The sequence below is a fragment of the Gorilla gorilla genome, chromosome 5, assembly GCF_029281585.2.
Source record: "Gorilla gorilla gorilla isolate KB3781 chromosome 5, NHGRI_mGorGor1-v2.1_pri, whole genome shotgun sequence".
NCBI classification, from domain to species: Eukaryota; Metazoa; Chordata; class Mammalia; order Primates; family Hominidae; genus Gorilla; species Gorilla gorilla.
This window is the reverse complement of record NC_073229.2, coordinates 43,512,981-43,527,508: the sequence shown is the minus strand read 5'-3', so window position 1 is coordinate 43,527,508 and position 14,528 is coordinate 43,512,981. Positions and strand designations below refer to the sequence as shown.

The 14,528-nt window shown below is 39.6% G+C and overlaps 2 protein-coding genes across 2 annotated transcripts in view; both read left to right on the top strand.

Moving 5' to 3' along the window:
- The window catches only part of SLC17A3 (solute carrier family 17 member 3), a 38,900-nt gene extending 33,122 nt beyond the window's left edge, over nucleotides 1-5,778 (top strand). Inside the window, exon 13 of the mRNA XM_019029663.4 lies at nucleotides 4,932-5,778. The gene's annotated coding sequence lies outside the window, so the exon portion shown is untranslated. The remainder of the gene's footprint in view (nucleotides 1-4,931) is intronic.
- A 3,609-nt stretch (nucleotides 5,779-9,387) lies between these two features.
- SLC17A1 (solute carrier family 17 member 1) overlaps nucleotides 9,388-14,528 on the top strand; it is a 49,203-nt gene continuing 44,062 nt past the window's right edge. The window contains exons 1-2 of the mRNA XM_004043363.4: nucleotides 9,388-9,446; nucleotides 10,842-10,925. Of these exons, the coding sequence (XP_004043411.2) occupies nucleotides 10,892-10,925 (34 nt within the window). The 5' untranslated portion in view covers nucleotides 9,388-9,446; nucleotides 10,842-10,891. The remainder of the gene's footprint in view (nucleotides 9,447-10,841; nucleotides 10,926-14,528) is intronic.

The following is a 14,528-nucleotide window of genomic DNA, read 5'->3' as shown; positions in this document are numbered from 1 at the left end:
AAATGTATCCCAAATTTTAGTCCAATGAAATACACTCCCACTGCAGCCTTCCCTTCACCATATCAAAAAATGCCAAGAGCAACTCCATAGTACTATGGTACCCAATAGGATGGAGATAGTAACTTTAAACAATTGTGGTTAAAATGGCTTACTTCTAGAAATTTTCAAAAATATGGGACTATATGAACATGTCACTAGTGCCCTCTTCCCCACCAGGACTTTGGAAATGGTCCATGCAAATGAAAGATCTTTAACCTTGTCAATGAGCTGAAACTCGTGATGTTCCAAGGCTGAGCCATGCTTCTTTGAGCCCTCAGTGTCAGTACTTAATGAATATCTGGTGAACGAAATTGAAACATTGGCATCTTCCAAATATCTCACTCCAATTCACTGCCTGAGTTTCCAAGCAGAACTGCTTTGTCTACAACGTCTGGGAGAGGTTTTTGGTAAAGCCAGTCCTTTAGTTCTGACCCACCAGCCACTCTCTTCCATGAGATTCTAGAGTCTGAACCTACACTCACTTTTGCTCTTCCATTAATTGCGTCTCTTTTCTATTTACCTAACCATTGTTACCAGATCGCTAATACTGACATTGTGTGCCTGCCTCCATTATTCCTTTGGGTAAGTTTCTTAGGGATTTTCCTCATTCCCAGGGGCTCTCTAGTCACTAATGAAGAAGTTCCTAGTGACTCCAACTCTACTAGACTTCTCCATAAACCAGGCATGTATCAATGTCATTGAATATTAGCAATGAAAACAGTTTAGGTTCAGTCTGAGACAATGCCCACATTAACTACATGTTGAGTATATGCGCAGAAGTGCAGAAATAAATCAATCTAGAGGTTCTTTCCCATCAAAATTTAAAAATAGTTGCATTCAGTCATTATAGCACACACTCAATACTCCACCAATATCCCCTCAGTTCCCTTTACCATTTTGCTGCATACCAGCTCCTGATGAGTTTTCATTCCCAACACCTGGAACCTGTTTTTTCTGTTAGAGGGCTCCCTCAGGCTGCAGGAGCCAGTTTTGCCTGCCAACCTGGATGTGCCTGGGAATTTGTGTCTGCCTGGGAACAGCTCTTACTCAAAGCATCACTATACAGATATAAATGCTCCATCTCCCTTTGCTTCTGCTTGGCAAGCAAGGTTCACACTATCTCCCAAATCCCCTAAGAATTGAACTGGACCTTACTTTATATCCTTTCCAGATCTACTTATGCTCTCCTCAGTCAGGTTTCCCTGGAAATACATCCTAATAAATCATTTTTACAGGAATCCTCATCTCAGGGTCTGCTTCTAAAGAATCTGACCTAAGCCAGTTGTTTCCACAAGAAGACCTAGGATGCAGATTCTTATAATAACTTCCAGAGTTGTATCACTGACAAGCCAGGTGGCCCAGGGACCCCCCTTGATGTTTGTAAAAGCGTTGGTGATAACCTGGGCCTGCTGTAGCATTACAGTTGCTGACTCTGTCCTGTTGTGCATTGGAATGAAAGATGGGATACAGGTGTAAGGGAAGGCACTGGCTTGGTCAATACCTCTAGCGTTTGAGAAATGTGTGGAAATGGCAATTAGAACAACTTTGAAGTTGGCTGTTTGATGGTGGTCATGATCACCGATGTACTCAAGATGGCCAATTACATCAGAGAATGGTGTGAAAGTCAGAAAATGTCCCTGGCAGCATTTAAAGATATCCTGATCTCCAATAGCAGAGGGCAGACATGTTCTGAAGATCAGACTCAGGATTTGATTGTCAGAGTAGCAGAAAACACAAAGACAAACACTCAACTTTATGCTAAAGTCAAGTCCTGGGAAGTCTCATGATAAAGTCAAGGCCTAAAATTTACCCTCAAACTTATTGGTATCCTTATCCCAGTACCCCATGCTGCGGGATGGCAGCATCCCGTTTCCTGAAGATTCCCATGCAGAAAACATAGCTGATACAGAGGCCTTGCAAGACAATACTTGCTTATTCAAATTCTATCCTCATGTTCTCTATTACCTTAACAAATAGTAAACCTGAATACTTGACAAATAGCTAGGTCAGGGCTTAGGATGGTCCAAATAGTGTAGTGCTGGCCCTGCTAAAGTGGAAGGGACAAGGAGAGCATGCCTAGAATATGGGACCAGAGTGTTGGGGGCAGAAGGTAAGTCCAGATAAGGGAAATCTTGTTAATATGAGGGCACACTGCTGTGACTCAGGATTTAATATCATTGAAGCTTACATGAAAATGCTCAAAAAGAGTTCACTCTTGCTGAATTAGTAATTCAGATGCAATACCACAGCCCAGGTGGAATAGCAGACAGTAATGCCATTTGTAAAGATGTAGAAGATGCTAGAGTAATGATCTCTATTGTATTCCCATCCAACTCACCAATGTGGCCCCAGAATAAATAGATTGTGGCAGATGGTGGAGGACCACCACAGATGGGATCCAGTGGTAGCCTTAATTGCATATGGTGTGCCAGATGGAACACATCAACAGAGGCTTTGTTACTTCCTATACAGGTATTAGTATGGCGAGTGTGTTCTTTGGAAGAGCCATTGGAAAGGAGGATTATAAGTAGTTTGCATTGACTTGGGATAGACAACAGTACTTCTTTCACAGTTTTGTCAAGGAATGTGTTAACTTGCCAGCCTCTTTCACAACACAATCTGAAAGGATCTTGATTATCTGCAACATCACATTGTTTCACTATAAGCATGCAGTTATGTTAACTAGAGCTGAATAGCAAGAAGGAACAAGGACTCTGGATGCCATGTAAAAATATATACACTCCCAAGGGAGGGGAGAGAAAGCCTACAAAGTGTCAGGGACTAGCCACATAAGTGAAGTTTTCAGGGATCCAGTGGTCTCAAATATGCCAGAATATCATCTCCAAGGTAAAGAACAAGTTATATCTTGAAACTCCTACCACTAAGAAAGAATCACAAAACTTGGCAAAAAAAAAAAAAAAAAAAAGGTGTAAACCTCATCAAGTTTTAGAGGGAATATATATCACACATCTAATAAGACAGTACGCTAACACTTACTTGCCCCAGCCTGAAAGTCCATCCTCAAAACACTCTTCCCTGTCCTTACAACCAGGGGACTGGGTTTGTATCGCAGACTCCTCTGCCCCTTTCCAACCTAAGTTGTTGGACCCTCACCAGGTTATCCTAGCTACTCCCACAGAGACAAAGCTAACATCTTTTCCACACTGGACATACCATTCCAAACTAAAAAGAGCACCAGATCCACATTCAGCAATTTCCTCACCCCCAAAATATTCTTCCTCCCTCATAGGACCAAACTCACTGCACTTAAAAATTCCTGAAGTTGCCAATCCAGAAGGCCCTAGTCCATAACACTCTCCACCTCCAATTGTAAATCTTTTATATCATATCTTGTTTCAGATATTTCTTGGTATTCCCTCCCCAGGTCCCTGAATAGTCAACTCCAATTTCTCACATTAATCCAGGAGCTATGGCTGCAGGGCCTTCCAAATATTCACTCCTTCTCAAATCTCCTTTTTCTCCTTTTGTCTTCTTTGTCTGTGGGGTACTCTAAGTGTCCCCACCCCACCCAACCTCTGGCAGTCAGGCCCCCGTTGTCAACCTCACACATTGCCTCTTAAATCAGTCACACACCCATCTTTCTTCCAACTGTTAAATTTGTTAGTCCACACAAATCCAGAAGTTCACTGCCCTTTCTGTTAACCTAACTACATAACCCTGGTCCAGAATAAACCTGCATCTTACCTACTCAGCCAATCCACTCCTGAAATCTGTTTATAATCTTTCTCAGCTAAACACCTTTCCCTCCAATCTATCAAATCCACTCACATCATCACACACAGGGTCATCACCATCCTTCACCTCATAACCTCTAAACTAAACATGTTACAAGCCCGATTCCATAAAACACCTCTTACCAATCCCTCCCCTCTGTGCTGGCCCAGCTTTTCATGTATCCAACCCAAGGATACCCCCTGGAAAAAAAATGCACACACAATTCCCTCAACTGCAATCTATATCCTTCTGCCCCATCAGGGCCACAACGGCTGTTAGTTAACAAAAACCCATTTCTCTCCCTCTCTCCAAAACCAAACAGCCTTCACCTCCTCCCACACCAACATTCCCTATCAGACCCTCACAGGGTCTTCCCTTGCTAATAGCTTATTCAACCTGGAGAAACAAAATGTCGGAACAAAATGTTTGTCCAGGATTCAACCCCCATCTTCTCATAGCTTGCTACATTCACTTACAAATTTTGCCTCTCAATCCCCGGTCTTTTCTTTCTGTGTGGCACAAACTCTTATCTTTGCTTGCCGGCAATTTGGTCAAGAACGTACACCTTGATTTCAATCTTCAAACATTAGCATTTTGCTAAACAACCAGACCATCCAGGTTCCTTTGGTAGCTTCTGTTTCATCTTCCTCCACACGCACTAAGTGGGCTCTAAATCTTATTCCTCTGGTAACAGGATTAAGCATCTCAGATGCACTTGGTACTGGAATAGCAAGTATATCAACCTCAACTTCCCTATGTTGAAAAAATCTCTACAGTCCTCTATAATACCTTAGAGGACATGCATACTTCCATTGCAAGCCTCCCAAGGCAGATAAACTCTCTTGTGGGAGTCATTCTCCAAAACCAAAGGGTCCTAGACCTGCTCATCACTGAAAATGGGGGCACATGTGTGTATCTCCAAGAAGAATGCTTTTTAATGTTTATGAATCTGGGATTGTTCGCGAAGAAGCCCATGGGCTCCGTAACAGGGATGCAGAAATCCAACATCAAGTCACTAACTCTTGGTAGCACGGGTCATCCCTCCTAAAGTATACGCCTTGGGTAACCGCTTTCTTAGGACCCCTAACCTTCCTCCTCCAAATACTAACAATTGGCCCATGTGTACTCACCTGCATATCCTGCTTTATCTCCCGAAGGCTGAACTCCCTTGTCCAGGCAACCACCCAGAAACCCATTGATGCCATCCTTCTCCTCTGCCAAGTTTGGTATCAGCAGCTCCAGGAAAACAACTCTGAAGTTGGACACCCACTACTTCAAAACCCCAACCCTGATAACAGAGCCCCTGTTCAGCAGGAAGCAACCAGATAGTCAACAACACCCCTTTCCCTTTTATATTAAAGTAGAAGGCAAGAATGTTAGTCCAAACTACACCACTTTGTAAGCCTCCCCCACCTCCATTTCTCAGACCTCGGTCAAAGTGAAACATTCCACGGGGGTTTGGGCCATAAGAAACAGCCTGCCTCTTATCATATTCTGCTGGGAGAAAGTGCGAAAGTGCAAAGAACACCACATTCAGCCGGAACAAGGGCTAGAACGGCCTCATTCTGGGAACACGTAATCAACATTTTCCCAGGCATTAGACCGTGCCCCCGCCAGACCCCTCCTGCCCAGACCTATAAATTGCCCCAGTCTTTAAGCAGCGGTGGGCCCTGACATTAAGCTGGTCTCCCACATCTGTAGGTCTAATGCTGGACATAAAGCCAGCATTTGCTGTTAAGCCAGGCTCTCTCTCTCTCTCTCTCTCTGTGTGTGTGTGTGTGTGTGTGTGTGTGTATATGTCTTTCTTTAACCCATGCCTTCCCTTCAAAACCTGATACCCTGTAGCCAACCACTGATGGATACTGGCATATAAATACTCTAACTTCTGTACCTTTGGTTAGGATGAATCTGAGGTGCAGACTACACTGTTCCCACTGCTCTCTTGTAGCATTAGTCCAAAATTACCTTCCTCCAGACTTGGCTTGTTTTCGTACCCTTGTTTGGTCTCCTTTCTTTCCCTGCCCACTTCCCAACCTCCTTACTATTTTTGTTGTTGGTTTGTTTTCCTGAAAATACCATTACATCACTTTAACATTAATCTTCATCTCAGGATCTGTTTCTGGGGAAGGCAGCAGTTGATTTTGGCAATCCTATTAGTATTATTTTCATGTTAATACAGGCATGCTATAATAAAGCAAAAAAGTATATTCATTGGGAACAAAGATATTCAACAAAAGAGAAATATGTAAGACTATAAAATCAAAGGAATTTTGAGAATAGCCCTAATCCTAAATTTGAATTAGAAATATAAGGAAAAAATTATAATTTCTTTTCAAAAAAATACCCTTTTCAAGTTCTTCCACTGAAAACATCTAAAAGCAGTGAGAGCCAGGAACAATGAGCACTTAGTGTTCAGAGTGTGGTCTCTAAACATTATTTCCTGCTGAAAGGAGCCAGCACTTCCTAAGAAAGCCCAGATCTGAGAATAGAAAAAAGAAAAAAAAGAAAATATATAAGAGGAAGCTGGAAAGTTTTTTGTGTGTTGGAAGACAAGAAAGCTATTCAAGACCACAAGAGTCATATCATAATGACATGGAAATCAGCTTGAAGGGACTCCCACTGACCAAAGAAGGAACAATTGGAGCATCGAAAAGGAATAAGAACTGCAATAGACTGTAAAACATCAAATAAAATCCATGAGGTCATAATAGTACTTGGTCATTTTTGCTAAGACACTAACTTATTTTAGAACTTTATCAAGTAACTATGGTAACTTTCCTATTAAATCTGTATTTCCAGCTTACCAAATGTTTGATAAGGTAAATTTCCTTTTTTATAAAAAAATTCTAGCTCATAAATGAAGGAGACATGATAGAATTAGAAAATCACTATTTTATAACTTTTTTTTTTTTTTTTTTTTTTTGAGACGGAGTCTCGCTCTGTCACCCAGGCTGGAGTGCAATGGCACAATCTCTGCTCACTGCAAGCTCCGCCTCCCGGGTTCATGCCATTCTCCTGCCTCAGCCTCCCGAGTAGCTGGGACTACAGGCGCCTGCCACCACGCCCGGCTAATTTTTTGTATTATTAGTAGAGACGGGGTTTCACCCTGTTAGCCAGGATGATCTCGATCTCCTGACCTTGTGATGCACCCGCCTCGGCCTCCCAAAGTGCTGGGATTACAGGCATGAGCCACCGCGCCCGGCCCATTTTATAACTTCTAATCAAATGATGGATCTAGGCAACATTTACTAACTGTAGCTAAAAGCCATAGGTGAAAGGTTGGTGAAAACTTTATTAATAAGTCAGGCTAAGAATATCTGAAACTACTGATTAATCTTACCACCACTAAAAGTGAGACAACCTGCTATTATGTGCCTCCCAACACGGAGCGATAGTACCCTGTATCATCCCACATCCCTGTGAATTGTTTTTGTGCTGAATCTAACCAAGCCTCTATATATACCTCACAGTTTGCAGGATGTAAGGAAATACAAAAATATATCAAATGATCCTAAAAGGGAGCTATTAGCCAAACCAATTAGGAGAGACACTCTGCAAGGGATCCTGTTTTATTGTTGTTGCTTTTAAGTAATGGCAAATGTAAACTGGGAGAGGGGATTGTTATAAAATAAGAGACATGACAGCCGTAACAATTAAGCGCCATTATGTGGATCCTATTCAAATCCTCACTTAAATCAAGCAAATATAAAGGACACAATTTCAAAGCAATTGGGAAAATTGTCATAAAGTTTGGATATTAGGTGATGTTAAGGGATTATTGTTTATTTACTAGATGTGCTGATACCATGTTAGTTATATCTTTTAAAGTCCTAATGAATTAGATAGCCATGCTGAATGTTTTATAGAAGAAATGACATAATGTCTGAGATTTGCTTTAAAATGCTACAAAAAACAACCATTGAATGTTGTTGATAACATTCAAATGGCCAAATGAAAACTCAAATGGTCAAATATTGATAATTATTGAAGTGGGTGAATATGTACACAGTTATCTTAAACTGATCTACTTTTTTGTATGCTTAAACATTTCCATAATAAAATGATAAATTTTAAAACTTAATACATAAAACACAGAATCCAAAAGAAACAATTTCAAAGAATCTCACAGAGCAGCAGAAAGCTTTGGGGCCAGCAAACAGAAAGATGGTTCTCCTTCAGGTAATCAGTATCCAGAACTGGGATACTGATGGCAGATGGGAGTGTTATTATTTAACACATGGACATTGAACAACTGCTGACCTAGGGGTTTCAATCACTAAAAGGGCTCCTCTTTCAGAAAATGCCAGAAATTGCCCAGCATGAAACAGAACAGACAGTACAAACATTCTGCAACACACAGAAGAGGACCAGCAGAATCTGGACTTTTGAAAAAGAAAAAATCTAACTGAATAACAACATCAAAGTCTCCTGGGCAAAGGAGTTAAAGATTTACAACATTTCTTTAGAGGAAAAAAATAACCGGTTGAATTTACAGAGCATCTGCTATGTGCCAAACATTTAATGAGCACTTTAAAATCATGATAAAAAATAAAAAAAAAACTTGTTAAGCATGAAATAAATTACCTATAATGCAAAATCACTGATTTTAGTGCTTGGATATTTTTAAGTAATTAGTAGATTACCTTCAAAGAGTTCTAAGTTAAAAGTATTAGGGGCCAGGCACGATGGCTCACGCCTGTCATTGCAACACTTGGGAGGCCAAGGCACGAGGATTGCTTGTGGCAAGAAGTTTGATATCAACCTGGGCAACACAGCAAGACCCTGTCTCTACCAATTAGCTGGGTACAGTGTTGCATACTTGTAATCCCAGCTACTTGGGGCTGAAGTGGAAGGATCCCTTGAGCTCAGGAGTTCAAGTCTGCACTGAGCTATAATTGCACCATAGCACTCCAGCCTGGGTGACAGAGTGAGATCCTGTCTCTCTCTCTTTTTTTTTTAATGTTTCTGGATATTGCTATAACCAAGTGGATGAACCAGAACCTACAGTAATTGCAGGAAGAGCCATGAGAGAAGCCACACCTTCCAGAGGACATGCCTCAATAAAATGTACCTCTTTCTGAGTATGCTGAATGTCAAACAGATGTACTGTTTACAGAGGAGTGTGGAGGAGACAGAGTGAGGGAAGGAGGAGAAGCAAGGAAGGAGGGAAAAGGAAGAAGGGAAACAGAAGGAAGAAAGAAAGAAAAAAGGAAGAAAAGGAGGAAGAAAGGAAGGAAGGGAATTAAGAGTAAAAATTTAATATGGCATTTATGGGGCTTTTAGAAAGCCACAACATTCCTGTGAGAACAGCATTGTATACTCAGAGCCATCCTTAATAGAGAAATCTTGAGAGCACTTATGGCAGGCAAGCTCTACCTCCTGGGCAGGGAGAGAGACTAAGGGTGTCTGCTTATTATGCCATGAAATTACTGGCAGATTCCCAGTTTCTGGTCCACTGGATGATTTTGACCCACACACCTTCCCTGAAGCTTTAAGGAAAAGGTAACAGTAAAGTTAAAAATTAAGCTTTTAACTTTGACACAGTGATGTCAAAAGATTTGGTGAATGATTTATGGGGCTAAACTTGGTAATCCTAGAAAATCAATATTGTGTAAAGTTGAGAGAAAAGTCTTCACAGCGGAAGAAGAAATCACTTTTTTGTCCCGAATCAGGTTAGTCTCACTCTTATACAGGGCTCATTAAATGAAATGAGCAATCAGTTGATTCCCCAGAGGGCCATAAGGGGGCATTCCCTGGCAAAGATATTATTGAAAGTACTTAGCAATAGGGGAAAATGTGGGGAGGGGTGGAATATGCCCTATCTTCTGAGGCTTTTCACAAGAGAAAAAAGAATATATTTTTAGCAATCAGTGTGAGGTTCATAGGGACACAAGAAAAGAGAAGTATGTGTTGTACAGTGTGTGATGCTTGTATAGCTGTGGTGTGCTGTGTCTGTAATGTGTGTGGCACACTGTGTACGCCTGGTGCATCTGTGCCCATCATTTATGTGTGTGTGTGGTTATGTGTGTGGTGTTTGTAGTTTGTACTTCCGTTTTGAGGATGCAGTATTGTAACGTATTTATATGTTTGGTTTGCTATGTGTCTGGAGTGTATGTGTGGAGAACATAAGGGGAGTTTGTACCATGTGTTTATGTTGTATGTATGTATGTGGTGCATACGTATGGGTGGTTTGTGTGTGCATTTGGTGTGTATCTATATATGTATTGAAATAAACAGCAGCCCCAGAAGAGGTTCCAATGTGTGATAATGATGGTTAACAAATTGCTTATTCAAAAATACTTTGCAAATCCAATCTCAGGACTTTGGTATCTTTGGGGCACTAGGTACCATATAATCTGATATGGTAAAATCCTGAGCTCTAAGCTGACCAGCACATATTGGTGCTGAATTCTGATGGTAAGGGGTTGCCTGATAGGAGACTGCTCCATTCTGATTCTCCACTGAGCTTCCTGCCATAAAACTTTGCAGCGGTGGCTGCCCTATCCACGGAAACTGAAGATACGGACAGGGGCATGTGGACGTATAATGAATGATTAGCCTCTGCTTGAGTTGATCTTATCAATAAGCAGATAGTATCTTCCAGCTCTATTAAGATACAGGGGGGAAAAAGGAGTTTGTTTTACCTTTGCTTACTCCTTTTCTGACATTCTTCCTTTCTTTTCGTACTACCAAGTTTCTGACCTATAGCAATCTCCTTCTGCCTGAAAGGCTTCTTTTAGTGTTCCTTATAGGGCAGGTCTACTGGCAGTGAATTCTTTCCATTTCTCACTTTGGAGGAATATTATCACGGATTTAGAATTCTGGATTGGCAGGGTTATTTGTTTGTTCTCTGTAGTTTTCAGGTCTTCCATATATTTTTAATCAACCAAAACAATCACAAAAGTAAAATAAATATCAAGGGAAGCACATAATGGAGGTGAATGGGCACTGCTATGATGGAGCAAGTTATCCTTGGAAGCAGTTTTAAATCAGAGAGGAGTACTGGGTAGTGTTTGGTCAGTTGCCTCTCTACATTATGCTGACATCAACGTGTTTTGCACTCACAGTGGGTGGAGGCAAAACCCTTCAGCAAGAAGAGAAGCAACTTCAGCCGTGTATGCAAATGGATAACGGGTTGCCTCCCAAAAAAGGTAGCACTTTATTCTGTTCTATTAAACAGGCTTTCTCTTTCTTAAATATTACATCACAGATTCCATGTGGAAGAATATTTTTGTGATATACATATGGGGTCTTAAAAATGTTCAGAAAAGAAGGTAGAAGAAACCAGTCCTACTATGGTTTTCCACCAGAAAAGCCCTAAATAAAAAGATTCTACATACTCTGGTGGCTTACACTTTATTTTCATTTTTGCGCACTTGTCAGTTTATCATTTAGTGGAAAATATCAGAAAAAAACTGAGCTATTTTGGTTCCATCTCCAAGAGAAAGAGAGATAGATCTGTAAGAGGAAGTAAGGCAGGATGAATGTTCTTGAGTCCCTGCGTTCTTGGACATCAACAGCTGAATGTGTACTGAATATTTTTTGAGAGAAGCTGTTTATTTTAGGCAGGGTAGTGTAATGACAATAAAGGATTATTGCTATTGGCTTAGCGTTGTGTCAATGTCATAGGGGACAAAATCCCAGAAAAGGAGATGAGCTAGAGATTGTATACTTTTTCAACTTATGAAAAATTACTGTATATTAAATTATGTATTTCTGCTTGTATCAACTTTGATACTTAATTATTTTGATTGTTTAAGTTGTCCATTTAATCTGCATTCAAAGTTTATATATATATATATTTTTCTATATATTATTCATTTCTGCCCTTATGCATTTAATTCCTTTTAGACTCTTTGGGTTTGTTCCTTTGCTCAGTTTCCAAGTGTTTAAATTCTTTCTTTTTTGATAAATATATTTACAGATGCACATTTTACTCTGTCCATGAGTTTGATATGCGGTATTCTTATTACTCAATCCCAAACACTTTAGAATTCCCCCTGTGGTCTTCTTTGTAACTTAAAACTTGTTTAGACATAATTCATGGACTTCCTGGAGCAATGTGGAGGAGAGAAATGAGTAAAACTCAAAAGCATACCCCTAAATGACTAAGACAATGAGCCCTTCTCTGACATGGTGACAATGACTTCCCCTTTACCATGTAGAGACTCCTGCAGGTGTGTTTACAAAGTTTCTGATAGCTTTCTAGATCCATTCACTTCCCTAAGATAATGAGTTTAGGCTGCAAATCAAAGGAAGGGCTGGCTGATGATTAAATTTCTCAGGGGTATTCTTTTACCCCCCTTCTATTCAGCTCTTAAGTTCATATGGCACAAAATTTCTTGGCAGTCCACTGACAAGATAAGGGGGCAATGTGTTCATCCTCCATTGAACCATGTAAATCTTTGACATCCAAGCATTTTAGGAGAGGGTCTCCTACTATACACTATCGCATCGCTAGGACCTTGGTATATGATTCCTGTTGTCCCCATATCATGGAAGGCCAAAAATCCCAAGATCAAAAGTCCACAGTGAAACATCTGACTTCAATGCCCAACTTATGTTTTGAGGCCCCCATCTTCACTAAGCCCTTGGCCTGAATATTTCATCTTTCCTCTTAGATCACCCATGATTTTAAAAAAATGGTTTATTTTAAGCATATTTTATCTAATATTCTTATCTTTTAACAACGGAAGCCCAGTTGGCCAGAAAACTAGCCAACTATTTGTTGGGTACTAATGCTTTTTTTCATTTAACAGTTTATCTAAAGAGTATTCCACAATTTTTGGCAGAGATTTTCCTTAGCATTTTTATAGCTGCAAATGACTTTGGTATGGATGGATATATTACAATTTATTTAAATGGTCACTGATTTATAAACATCTAATTTGTTTACAGTCTTTTGCTAGTTCAAACGATTCTATAAGAATGTTGCAAAATGATATAAAATTCAATTCGGTAAGATGATGTAAAATATTTATACATCTAATAAAATAGCTTCCAACATATAAAGCAAAATAGTCTTATGAAAATTATAAAGATACCAAATCCTAAAAAAAATATTAACGGAACAAAACAAATCTAAGAATTTATAAAAACATTGAAAAAGCAACCACCAACACTAAGTCAGGTTTATTCTTAAAATAAAAGAGTAACTTAATGTTAGAAAATGTATACATGTCACTCCACACAAATTAATTGAAAGAGGAAAACTGTATGATTATCTCAATAGATATAAAAAATCTATTTATTTATGATATTAATATTTATTTGCAATAAAAAATTCTTAGTTAACTATGAATGCGCAGTAGACAGAATTCCAAGATGGCACCCAAGCTCCCTGGCCCCTGTTTTATTCTTGGGTGGAACAACGAGCACAGAGGATACAGCCCAAAGCCCAGAGGGTGGAGCCAAGAGCCACAAGAATTATCTCCAGACCTCATGAAAAATCCAACATTGGCCGGGCTGAACTTCAGAACCTTTATGGATCGATGACTCCTTTTCTCCTCTATTTTTCCCACCTTGGAACTGGAATGTCTATAGCTTTATCCTACACCTGTTCCACCATTACGTGGTAAAAGTGTTAGGGGCATATAACTTGTCTCTTTAGTTTCACAAGCCCACAGATAGAAATTGTGCCCTAGGATGGATTAATCATAGGCACCTCTTCCACACCTGATTTAGATGATGAGATTTTGGACTTTGTGCTATGAGATTTTGATGAGGTTTTGAACTTGAGCTGATAATGTAATAAGATGAAGAATTTGGGAAGCTTGAAATGGGTGAATATGTTTTGCATGTGAAATGAACATGAGTCTTTAAGGGCCAGATGGTGGACTGTAGTAGGCAGAATTCTAAGTTTTCTCTCAAGATTCCCAGCCCCTGGTGTATACACACTTTCTCCCAGTTATTTAAGCAAACATTAAGCTAGGTGCTGCTTCAAGGGGTTTTGCAGATGTATTATAGTCCCAAATCAGTTAATCTTAAATAGGGAAATTATGCAGTTAGGAGAGATCTAATCACATGAGCCCTTTAAATCTGGTTGTACAGGTCAGAGGCAGGGTAGCTAGATTCAAAGTGTGAGAGGGATTCAACATAAAGTAGGTTCCCATTGCTGATTTTGGAGATGGAGGGGGCCATATAGATTAACTTCGCCTGTTTTTGAACTTCATAAAACTAGATTCCTATAGTATATACTGTCTGGTGTCTAGCTTCTTTAACTGAACATGTTTTTGTTGAAATTCATCCAGATTTATCCAAATTGTTGTGTATAAGTAGTTCTTTCCTTTTATTTCTGAGTAATATGCATTGTATTAACATACCATGATATGTCCATTCTTTCCAAACATTCTGCTATTTTGAATAAAGCTGCTATAAACATTTCTGTACGTGTTGTTTTGTAGACATATACCTATATTTCTCTTGAAAAAAATGCCATTAGTTGAAAAACACTTTACTTTCCTCCAATGGATTGCACTACTACATTTATTTTTAAAAAGTTAACCATATATGTGTATCTGTTTCTGGACTCCCTACTTTCTTCCAACAATGAACTTGTTTGGCTGTACACCAACTGATTACTCTAGCTTATATCAATAAGTAATTACATTTTTTTAAATGCCATTTTTTCTCTGCATTGGGCATATATAAGTCTTTCAACCAGAGTATTTTTAAAATGTTGGAAAAGGAATAGTTTTCTTGACAGAAAATGTCTTTGTTGTAATTAGGGGGACTTATGTCCAAGAGTAGCACAG